Source organism: Nicotiana tabacum, chromosome 13 (genome assembly GCF_000715075.1).
Source record: "Nicotiana tabacum cultivar K326 chromosome 13, ASM71507v2, whole genome shotgun sequence".
In the NCBI taxonomy this organism is placed as follows: Eukaryota; Viridiplantae; Streptophyta; class Magnoliopsida; order Solanales; family Solanaceae; genus Nicotiana; species Nicotiana tabacum.
The window spans coordinates 47,011,218-47,023,611 of NC_134092.1; the positions used below are offsets into that span (position 1 = coordinate 47,011,218).

The following is a 12,394-nucleotide window of genomic DNA, read 5'->3' on the forward strand; positions in this document are numbered from 1 at the left end:
CATGGGTATGTGTATGGTGAGTTTATACAATGATTTGACGGCTTTAGAACGACTCTTGGCACGTTCGAGGACGAACGTATGTTTAAGTGGGGGAGAATGTAACGACCTGACCAATCGTATTGAGCATTTGCATTCCGTTCAATGGTTCGAGGGCATGAGTAGCTTCGTATGGTGTATTATGACTTGAGTGTATCGTCGATTTTGGTTTTTGGGTGATTCGGAATTGATTTGGAAGAGTGATTCTCATTTTAGAAGCTTTAAGTTGGAAGAGTTGACCAAGTTTGACTTTTGTGTATTTGACCCCGGATCGGAGTTTTGGTGGTTCTGTTAGATTCGAATGGTGATTTTGGACTTGGGAGTATTGTCAGATTTGTATTTGAATGTTCCTAGAAGGTTTCAGCACTATTTGGCGAAAGTTGGCAATTGGAAGGTTTGGAAAGTTTATAGGTTTGACCGGAGTTGATTTCAATATTATTGGGTTAGGAATATGGTTCCGGGAGTTTGAATAGGTTCGTTATGTAATTTGGAACTTGTGTGCAAAATTTTAGGTAATTCCAAGATAATTTGATATGGTTCGGCACGTGTTTTGGAAGTTGAAAGTTTATTAAGCTTGATTTGAGGTGCTATTCGTAGTTTTGATGTTGTTATGTGTGATTTGAGGCCTCGAATAGGTTCATGTTGTGTTTTAGGACTTGTTGGTATGTTTGAATAGAGTTCTGAGGGGTCCGGGGGTATTTCGGATTGATTTTGGACCATTGCGAATCATGTTGACATTGCTAAGATTTGGAGTTCTAGTGTGATCGCACTTGCGGGTGCAGGTGCGGAGTCGCAAAAGCAGCACAGGAGGCACAGAAGCGGAAGTAGTGGCCTAGGAGAAAAGACTGCAAATGCGAAGATTAACTGCAAAGCGAAAGCGCTAGAAGGTCCGCATGTGCGATTTGAGCGGAGGCTGGAAGTGTGCGCAGATGCGATGGGTTTTCCGCATCTACGAGTGCGCAGATGCGGAAGGTCGGTTGCGGGGCTGGTTTCGCAGATGCAGAGCTTTCCTCGCACCTGTGACGTCACAGAAGCGAAGGTTCTTCTACAGGTGCGAGAGGTTGGAGCTTCAGTGTTTTCTGCAGAAGCGGCTAATGGACCGCACATGCGGAAATGCTGGGTGGAGCATTATATATTCGAGGGTTTGTTCATTTTATTATATTGTGAGATTTGGAGCTCGGTTTTGGGCGATTTTGGAGAGAATTTTCACCACATGTATTGGGATAAGTATTTTCGAATCGGTTTTGATTATATTCCATAATTACATCTTTGATTTTGGCATTTGATTGATGGTTTTAAAAGAGAAATTGAGAGTTTTTGTCTAATCTTTCCTAAAGTGAATAATTGGATTTTTAACATCGATTCGGAGTCGGAATTGAGTGAAACTAGTATAATTGGACTCATAATTGAATGGGTGATCGGAAATTATGAGTTTTGTCGGGTTCCGAGGTGCGAGCCCGGGTTGACGTTTTAGTTGACTTTGAGTATTTGATGAAAGATTCGACCTTTATCGTTTGGGTTTGTTCCCTTTGGCATTATTTGATGTATTTAAGTTGCTTTTGGCTAGTTTTAAGTCATTCGTAGGTTGATTCGCAGTGGATGGTATTTTTGGAGTATTGTTTGGCTTGCTCGGTATTGAATTTTGCTTGTTCGAGGTAAGTAACATATCTAAACTTGGATTTGAGGGTAATTATCCTTGAGAACTATGATATTTGAGATGAGTTGAGATGACACACGTGTTAGGTGACAGACGTTTATGCGTGCACCGGGGTATTCATGATCCAGATATTTCTTAGGCTATTATATGTTTTGTTTTGCTATTATGCTTCTTGATATCATGTTTTCTCCATTTGTATGACTACATGAGTTGTTATTCATGCTAGAAATCATGTCTAGGCTATCTGATTTACTCTTTGAGACCCGATAGTGCTATTTTGCCTTGTTGAGCTATTTGTCTTAGTCATAGTCATAATGTTTCAGTCATGATTGTTATATCCACATGTTATATATCTACCTCTGTGCATTCTTGATATGCTATCTCACATGTTATTTATGTCTTTGTACGTGACACGACTTTGAGATGTATTTGAGGAACATTGAGGTATTTCGTGTTATATGATTGGATTATGTTTATGTGATATGCTGTCATATGGAGACTTGAGCGAATTGATGACTGATATGATCCGTAGATTCATTTTGTGGGTTATGTTGTGTCGGTTTGCACGCCGCAACAGTTATATTAATATTGAAGTTGTGCGTATGCGAGGTCCAACATTGGGCTAAGTTGTATTGATTTTGAGGCTACGCGTGCACCAGACCCCACGATGGGATATGTGATTATGATTAGCGATTGGGCAGGATCCGCCCCTCCGGAGTCTGACATACCAACAATGGGTGCAAGCATAGTATTTTATATACGTGCTTTGATGAGGGAATTTATACCAGGCACCCATACAGTGCTAAGTGTTTATGTGTGTGATGGTTAGGGCCTTGTGCCAGGCACCGTGAGGGTGCTAAGTGTGGTTAGTCTTGATGGTTTCACTGTAATGATATTGAGTTGACATCAATATTTGTCATGTAGGCACAGAGATGCATTTTCCTCATGCTAGATGGTAATATGACATTTGATTATTTGACTTATATATTTGACATATAGGCATAGAGATGTACATTCTTCGTGCTAGACGGTACATGATAATTGATAACTTGACATGTATATTTGACACATAGGCATAGAAATATATATTCCTCATCCTAGACGGTATATGATAATTGATGACTGGACATGTATATTTTCCATGTAGGAATAGATATGTGCTTTCCTCATTCTAATTTGTAAACGAGATTACTTATCTGGTTTTGTCAATTGACAAATACGGCTCTCTGTTAAACTCGTGTTTAGTTGATTTTGATGGTAAGAGTTGGACTTGACTGTTATACTTGAGATGCATGCTTACTTTCCCTTAACCGTGAACGAATCGAAAATATATCTCTTAAGTTATTTACCTTTATTGTCTTTATAATATTATTATAAGTTGTTATTGGATATTGATGTTGGACTTCAACTGTCTTCCGAGCTCGTCACTGCTTTCAACCTGAGGTTAGGTTTGTTATTTATTGAGTATATGGGATCGGTTGTACTCATACTACACTTCTGCACCTTGCGTGCAGATCTCGGAGTTAATGTTGCTGTGTATGATGGGAGCTGGCATTGAAGATGTACCTGCTTTTCGGATATAGCTGCCACTTGTCCTCGGTAACTTTAATTTTACCAATCTGTTTATGTATATTTCGAACAGATGATGTATTTATTTCGTACCAGCTTTGTAAATTCTAAGTCTTAGAAGCTCATGATTTGTGTTACCAATCCTTGGAATATGTATAGAAGTTCAGTTATTTTATTTATTTACTCCTATTATTCTTATTTGAGTTATGTTTAATGTTATTTGACTTACCTAACAGGATGAGCTATGTGCCATCACGACTAGTAGATTTTTGGATCGTGACTGTCCAAGCATAATAAACAAATACAAGTTTCAATGTATGATGCATAAGCAACAAAATCACCTTTACAGTAAAATTTAAAAGTACCATACCATAATAACACTCTACCGGAAAAATAAAAACTTCTAAAATAAATCACAACAGAATAAATATTTTTTCAATCGTTCTTACAAAAAGTTTCTTCAAATAAAGCAAAATCACCGGCACAAAAATAAAGGAAAGAACAATTTTTTGGGTCTTTTTTATGAAATAGATAGCTAGCAAAGGTAAAGCTTAGAAATCATACTTCAAAATTAAAATGCACAAAAGCAAAACCCATATATCTCTCTCGATCAGATTAGTGACCTTGTGATTTTAGAATAGACACAGAATCTATACGTACCTGTTTCTAAGTATTATCAAAGAACTGCTAGAGTTATTATGATTACTTATATAAGTAGTTTTTTTTACCTTTTGTTATATTTTTGTTCTTCATTATATAACACAGCATCTCCATTCTGAAAAATCTCTGTTCACGTGACACCCTCCTTCATTCTTGCAACACAATCCATTTTTACTCAACTCAAATGCTATTCCTACACACACATTGAATATTTCGATAAAGTTTAACATATATTCACTACAAATCAACAAACTGAAATTCTCAATCAGAGATATATACTTCACTAAATACATCACATGTAAAAAAAAAAAGAAATCAAAAGAAAAATACATGAATTCTCTACCTGTAAATTTCTAGCCATTCAAACCTATTAGCCACCAGATGATATTCTTACGCACATTGAACTGAAATTCTCATTCAGAGATACTTCAACCCCTAGATACATCATATGGAAAAAACCCAAAAGAAAAATACGTAAAATCTCTACCTGTAAATTTCTGGCGATTCACAACTATTTGCCACCAGATTGATGACTGTAAATGATTCTCTTCATTCTATACAGTGCGACTATCACAAAAAGCTCAAGAAAATCATCCAAAATAAAAAACACCCATAATAATAATTGCAATAACAAATTTCGAGTATGTAATATTCAAGATAAGAAAAAGGTTACAAATTATAAAATGTAATATGAAGAGTCGACTTGGGTTGCAATTTTCAGAATGTCACTAGATATGCCAATGACGTCCTCTGATTCTTCTCCTCACAAATGTCGCTTAAAGGGCTCTTGGCTTGTTCTTGAAAGCACGGGATCCTTCATTGACAGTTTGATGATCGTCACGAACAATGATTTGAGATTTAGCTATCACGAAGGGAATATTTGGAGCCGCCTCTTGGATTCTTGACTTGTACTCCGTTGTTGAATTTCTTTACGAATGAAGATCGCCAATGTAGAAGAAGACTTTAGATGCTTGCTTGGAGCTTCTCCAGCTTTTCTCCAACTTGCTTGATGTCTTTCTCTCTGTGTTCTGCTTTTAGCCTTGTGGGAGCTCTCTATTTATAATGGTAGAATAGGAGAGTTGTGATAAAGCCAAAAACTTTTGCTATGATTTGATTGGTCCATTTGAATTATGAACCTATCTCATTTAGTTACACTTGGCATGCTTTTATTGGCCAGTTTACTTGATTTGTCATGCCATGTCGCTTGATACGTGACAAGATTTTATTGGTCATTTCTTTTGACTTGGCGCCATGTAATTTGGCATGTGGAATTTGTTTGGGCGTTAAGATGTAATTTTAGCCATTTTGGACTTCGGGCAAGTAAAAGGGGCTCATCTTTTAAAGTTCAATTAAATAAGCGAGCCCAAATAAAATCAGATTTAATTTAAATCCATGTTGGACTTAAATAATTAAACTTGATTTAGGCTAACCATTTCTTGAATTTAGGAATTTGTCTCATACTTTAGTCCATAAAAATTCGCATGTCACAAATGCTCCTACTTCAAGACTTGGCTGTGTAGATTTGTCGAACGTCGACGATTAGGTTTGAAGTATTGGTAATGATGGTCAACTTGGGCCTTGAGATGACTTAGAATTTCCAAAAGAACTTACTTGAAATAAAATCCTTATGCTTTGGGGCTTTAATATGAGCCCAGATTGAGTAGGAGCGAGGCAAAGCCGAATTGTTGGTAGCCTGCGGTAATTCCAGACCTCGTTACTCCCTTAATCATGAAACAAAACACATCCTTATCAGAACAAGGATAGACTTTAATTTTTTTATTACGCAAAATGTTTTTCATTGAAATCCTCAATTTGATTCGGATGGAGTTATCCCTATCATGCGATTCCCGCCTCTTTTGAGTTTACCTGCTGCTTTCCTACACTTATAAAAGAGTAGATCACGATGCATAAGTATATATCCAAACTTGTTAAGATACACATTGAGCCCTCTTTGCATGGTAGCATTTGACAGGTGATTCTCTCTACGAAATTGTTTGGCTTTCTTTATTATCATTGTTCAATTTTGTTCCTTTGCTACCTAAAATCTTTGATGGAGTTCCTATATCCCCGGTAGCAAGTAGTTGTAATACCAATTAGACGCCCAACTCATATAGTTAATATAATGCACGCCAGATGTTTGTTATTTGGACTCCGTTCTTGCACAATATACTTCATTAATTTTCATGTCGTTAGCTAATAAACTGAACATTGCCTTCATCGAGTAGACACTAATAGCCTTGATCACTTATGCAAGGCCTATGGAATCTTTAATAGCAGTGTCGGAGGCGTAACATCATTCGTCGCAGCAACACCTTGCTTCATTCTGGCGAGCATAAATTTCTTTTCCAAGCACTAGCACCAGGTACGACCTCAAATTCTTGAAACGGGACTATGCTGCAGGTGCTACATCATATATAAAAGTAGCTGCCATTTTTTAGGTGATTTTCAAAACTTGACTTCGAATTCAGTTGCTGATCCTTCAGCTTTGCGCGTCTTCACGAGAAAAAATATATCTTTTGGTAGATTTATTGAAATTGCAATCCACCTATGGTGTCGTGAAGTAGACTCCCGAGACTACAATCTACACCAGAATCAGGTTCAAATTCCTAGTGAATTTACGCGGGTAATCTTCTGAACTCAGCTCTGGATTTTGGCCGCTCTATTTTTTACAGCTTTGCGCGCTGACTAAAAAAATCATATCTTTCTGCAGACACGTCCAAACCACAATCCGCTTACACCGTTGGAAAGAGGACTTCTGCGACTACAATATATACAAAAATCAGATCCAGATTCTAAGTATATTTGTACAGATACTTGTTTGAACTCGGTATTTGATTTCTGGCATTCTGCTTTTTACAGCTTTGTGCGCCCCGACTAAAAAAATCATATTTCTTTGCAGACACGTCGAAACCTCATTCCTCTTGCGCCTTTGGAAAGAGGACTTCTAGAGCAATAATATAAAAATGGAAAAGGGCCTAAAGTGCCCCTGAAGTATCGAATTTGGTACAATAATGTCCTCCTTACACCTTTTCGAATAAAAATGCACTTACCGTTTAACTTTTGACTCAGCCATGCCCCTATTTCTAACAGCCTTTTATTTTTTTTTAAACTTTTTTTTAATCCACGTGTAATATTTTTATTGGCTGAACTTAAAGGCTAGCCCTAATACACTAACCCACCCGTAACCCGCCCTATTACCGACCCGCTTTCCTTTAATTCGTTTTAACCCAAAAACCCAATTTTTTAAAGACACAACAACTTCTTCTTCTTCCTCTTTTCATTAAGGTTCTTCAAATTCTCCATCTCCCAACCTCCCAACTTTGTATCTTCTTTTGAAATTTACATTAATAACTATTCTTCCTTTAGTTTCAAATGTCTTACTCTTCTTCTGCTTCTTCTCTTGGCCAAGGTGATTCCCGTACATGTTATTGCAGATTAATTACCAATCATTTTACTACTACGACACCTATGAATGGCGGTCGTAGATTATGTTGTTGTTCTGAGAAGAATGGTTGTCGTTATTGGGAATGGCGCGATGAACAATTTCTACCTCATGTGTCAATGTTTATTCTTAATCAAAAAATTTCATTGGATGCCCTTCATCAATAAAAGAACAAGTTAAAGCAGACTGTGGCTGATATGGTTCGTAGCAAAGCTGCAGATTTGAACAAAACATCTGCCTTGGAGGAGAAAGGTTCCAATTTGGAATTAAAAGTGAATCGATTGAGATGGTCATGGGCTACTTTTGTATTTTTTGCCACCGTCAAGATGATGAATTGAGAAGTTGGTGGCAAATGTTGATGAAGCATTTCAACATTCTGCATATTTCTACTTTTTTTATGTTAAGTAATTGTTGTTTTGGTCATTTGTGTCGATGTTGGATGGGCTATTAAGGGAAGGGAATGAGCAAATTAGTGTTTTGATAGTAGTGGTAGTAGTGTTTGTTTTGGTTATTAGCGTCGGTTGATCTAGTGTTATTAGTTTCTAATCAAAGGGGGCGGGTTACGGGTGGGTTAGTGTATTTGGGCTGGTCTTTAAGTTCAGCCAATAAAAATATTACACGTGGATTAAAAAAAGTTTTTTTTTAAAATGAAAGGGTGTTAGCAATAGGGGCATGGCTGAGCCAAAAGTTAAATGGTAGGTGCATTTTTATTCGAAAAGATGGAAGGAGGGCATTATTGTACCAAATCCGATACTTCAGGGGCACTTTAGGCCCTTTTCCGATATAAAAATCAGGCCCAAATGCTTTTTAGATTTGCAAAGATAATACTTTGAACATGATCCTGAATTTTGGGTAATTTGCCTTTAACAACTTTAAGTGCCTTGACAATTTTTTTTTTTATATTTTGTTTGTGCATTGTCTCTTTTGGCAGCGCCATTTTCTTTGTTTTAACTCTTCCATTCTTTCTTTTCTTTTTGTTTGCATTTATGGAGAGTTACAACTTGATTTTTATATCAAGCGACCATGGTGCACTTCAAGGATCACGAAATTCCATATCCATATCTTGAGATTGCAGAGAATAAAAAAGATCCATACGCCAAAGTTCTTCAACTGAAAACCAATTTCCCAATGATTCGTGCTTTTCCGCTAATAAGGCAGTCTCCTGACTCTTTGCTTAACCTTTCGGAATGGTCAACGAAGGAGGAATTCGATATCCTCGAAAACTTCTTTAGCAAGGCTACCAACACAAAGGTTCTTCTGTTGAAATCGTCGACTCATGATCATACAACTGTGTCTGCTAGCCCCAAACCTTCTGATGAAGGTCTTGCATCTTGGAGTTGTCCTCATTCTGGCTTTGGGGAGGTTCAATACACACCTTGCTATTGGGAATGGGTGGAAGATACCCTTCGGCGCAACAAGGTGATGCTGGAATGCATCAAGGTTTACAACGCTATCCTCTCCTCTTTATTCACACATGACTTCAATAAAAATGTGTTGCAGGCATTTTGCGAACTTTGGCATCGGTCGACTAATTCAGCTTGTACTAGCATTGGCGAGATCTCCATTTCACTGTGGGATTCGCACGTGATTGGAGGCCTTCCTATACATGGGATTTTCTACGACGAACTTGTCCCTTCAGCCCAAGAGTTGATGCAAGCATATCAACATGGGAAGCCATTTCTGCCTAAAACTTGTGCATACTTGCTGTTAGCATTTTATCGACTTTCAGATGGTGATTCTAAAGAGGTCTCTGTTCGTGATTGGGTGAGCTTTTGGTTCAAAGGACCGAACAGATACAAAGAGCCTCCGCAACGAGTGTCTAACAACGAGCTAACAAGCCAAGGTCGGGTCACAATCCATATAGCTATATTGACAAGTTATTTTTGCAGCGAACTGACGAAGATAATGCTCCTTTTATTGAGTTAGCCGTGGAAGAGTCTCTTAGAGAAGAGACGAACTTGGCTGCTTTCCTTGCATGTTGGCTTTGTAAGTTCGTCCTTCCAATTAAGAAGCTAGACAACATCCGTCCAAGCGTATTCAAGGTTTCAAGCTTAATGGCTTCTGGAGAGCAGTTTTCATTGGCCATTCCAGTCTTAGCGAGCATTTACTAAGGCTTGAGCGAAATCTCAACTTCTTCAGATTTGGGCGCCAACAATATAACTTTCCCATACATTATGTCGATGGATGGATTAGCGAGTATTTTGACACTCACCACCAGGCTAAGCGTCATCATAGTGGCGTTCGTATGTGCAAAATCGCTGGAGAGAAAATGGTTAAGTACTTTGATCTTCCTGGGGCGCGACGACTGTTTCAAGATGTGGATGCTCGCCATCTTCACCAATTGGCCTTGCTACAGCCCAAGGATTTGCCTATTGTGGATAAAGGCCAACTTTCCAGTTCTTGGAGTGATTACTTCATTAGCCTCCGTCCGAGTTATGTCACGGCTAGGCATGATGGTGAATATTTCATAGAGACGTAAAACCGTCATTGATTCAGTCGGCAATTTGTTTTCTATCAAGACATTCCTGGCTATCTTGTAGAACGACCATATGATGGCTCTTTAAAGGAACTGGTACAACTTTGGGATTCATGCACCCGACTTGGTAGTTCTTCTACGGTTATGATACCACCACGTCCCGAGAGGCCCTTAATGACACGTAGATATGTAGATTGGTGGTTAGCTGGTCGAGCAAATTTTGGGGGACAAAATAAAATCATTTTAAAATTCTCAAAGCGTGGTGATATCCCTGTGTCATCCAAAGTTCATCACTCTCAGCTGCAAGATCGAAAAAAGTCGTCTTCTTCTGTAAAGTCAAAGGCAAACCTCAAAGATTCATCACAAGTCAGCAAGTTATCGACGAAGTCTGCAACTCCAAAGGGCATGTTAGTGCGAGCTGGTAAAAGAGATAAACCGTTTCCATCGACTTTGAAAATGACTACTACGCCAGACAACACTTGCAAAAGAAAGGATCCTCCTACTTCATTTGAGAACAATGATGGGCAAGCGTCAACAAAAGCACTTTGCAAGGATAAAACTTCAACCCCCATCTTAGTTGGTGAAGTCACAAATATCAGTAGTGGAGCCAATATTCAACAGAAGGTGATGCTGATCAAGACCGTCATTGGAAGTGATCGAAGAAGAAGGTAAAAGATTTAGAAGATCAAAGTGGTGCGTTTATCGACTTAGACACCATCGTTATTGACAACGAGACATTTTTTGATGGTGTTCCTAGCTCCACCATGCCATTGCCTGAACTTGAAGAACAAGTAAAGTTCATTTCTCATTTTGTTTTATTTCTAATTACTCATTTTTTTATATCATGCTAACGTTTTTTTTTGTTGGAAGCTGAGTTTCGAGGACGCATCTTCTGACATGTTTGATGACATTTTTGACGATAACGATACCACGATCCCAAGTTGTCTTGATGTGTCTTCTCTTCCTCCTCAAGAAGTTATAGCAATCACATAAGAAGTCGCACGTGCTCAAGTCAACCTTCCTAAAGCTTCAGGACCTTCAACATGTCTGTCATCACCCGATGTTCCTAATTTCGAACTACAAGAGACAATCTCTAATCTCAAGATGTGTTTCGTTTCTAAGATGTGGGGTGCATTATATATGCCAGTTGGTGAAAAAATGTATTAAGTTAATTCTCAAGGAGATCAAAGAAACAAAAGCCATTGACATCTCTACTTTGGAGGATTCTGTTGAGGACTTTCACAAGGCATATGAAAAGTATGGCACTATAAAATCATCAAAAGAATTACTTTCTGATGCACAACAGCGCCTCCATGATGCGCAAGAGTTTAACAAGAAGATAAATGGTCACATAGAAAATCTTCAAGCAACTTTTGCAAAGGTCGAAAAAGAGATAGAAGCATTGATTGCTAAACGAAAGAAGACCATTGCACTCATAGATGAACGTACAACAAGTGAAGTTGTCCAAGAATCAAGAGACCATCACCATTACTGAAGGCTAGATTTTTGCCTTTGAGAAAGATCATCTGTTGTCTGAAGACGAAGCAGAGAATTTATCCAAGTTGAAAGAAGCAGTTGAGACAAGTCGTCAACAGATTCGTAGTTTTCAACCCCTTGAATTGTTTCTTGAGTAGAGTGATGTTTAGCTTTTTTTTTTTCTTTTTTTTTTTTTTTTTTGCATTCTTCAGGCATCGATGTACTGAGTTGCTTATTCCATCTGAAAAATAAAAGTGTTGTTTCTTTATCATTTGAAGATTTCTTTTTTATAACACTAATATTTTTTTCTTTTTGGGTCAAATATTGCAACTCGATTGTGATTTTTTTCTCTCTTTTTTCAAGCTATTGTGCTTGTTTTGCAATATTGTTCTACTATAACTCATGACACCATATTTCTAAAAAGTACACCTTCGTAGCTATGATACATGTAAAATCACGATCGAACCACCGTCCAATTTGACCAGATAATGTTGTTCAAGCCATGAATTGCGACGCACTAGTTCCTTCAGGTTTGCATGCCTTTAACAAATAAATTGTATCTTAGTGTAGGAATAATGGAATATGCAAATCCCCAGCCACTTAATTCTGTAAAAACTAGACTTCAACTTTTGCAACGTATCAGAAAGTTAGAGAAAAACTTCCTTTGGATCAGCTGCGATAAATTGTTGAAAATGACTAAGATATCAGACGTGCTAACTTTCCAGATTTTCATGCTTTAGTTAAAAAATATTCATATCCCGAGCTGGAAACACTTCAATCGCAAATCGCTTGACCTTATATAATTAGAACTCAAAGGTCTTCAACATGTCAAAATTTTAGATCGAAATTCCATCCAAATTGGTTAAAATTAATTTCTAAAGCTCACTTCGAAGTCTGACACCTCTTCTTTACAGCTTTTCGCGCTTACACCAAAAAATTCATATCCGAGGCTAGGAGTATCAGAATTGCAATCCGTCTTCGCCGTTAGAAAGAAAACTCAGAGTGATGCAAGGTGTATGAATTTCATCGCAGAACTCTTTTCCGGTTGAGCATAGTAAATTCTCGAATTTGATCTACC

The 12,394-nt window shown here is 37.9% G+C and overlaps 1 protein-coding gene and 1 long non-coding RNA gene across 6 annotated transcripts; both read left to right on the forward strand.

The window, feature by feature from the left end:
- The first annotated feature begins 5,378 nt into the window (after positions 1-5,378).
- Positions 5,379-7,935, forward strand: LOC107767844 (uncharacterized). 4 transcript variants are annotated; one of them, XR_012697999.1, is made up of 5 exons: positions 5,379-5,894; positions 6,177-6,284; positions 6,361-6,545; positions 6,633-6,749; positions 6,822-7,935. It is a non-coding gene; the product is annotated as an uncharacterized LOC107767844 (long non-coding RNA). The 4 variants fall into 4 exon arrangements; XR_012697998.1 differs by having other exon boundaries at positions 5,380-5,894; positions 6,633-6,718; XR_001643999.2 differs by having other exon boundaries at positions 6,177-6,360; positions 6,446-6,545; positions 6,633-7,935.
- A 14-nt stretch (positions 7,936-7,949) lies between these two features.
- Positions 7,950-11,587, forward strand: LOC107767842 (uncharacterized). 2 transcript variants are annotated; one of them, XM_016586942.2, is made up of 3 exons: positions 7,950-8,783; positions 8,865-10,631; positions 10,711-11,587. In XM_016586942.2, the coding sequence occupies exons 1-2, from the start codon at positions 8,388-8,390 to the stop codon at positions 9,288-9,290; spliced, it is 822 nt and encodes a 273-aa protein (XP_016442428.1). In that variant the 5' UTR covers positions 7,950-8,387; the 3' UTR covers positions 9,291-10,631; positions 10,711-11,587. The 2 variants fall into 2 exon arrangements, with proteins under 2 accessions (XP_016442428.1, XP_016442427.1); XM_016586941.2 differs by having other exon boundaries at positions 7,950-8,216; positions 8,357-10,631.
- The last annotated feature ends 807 nt before the right edge of the window (positions 11,588-12,394 follow it).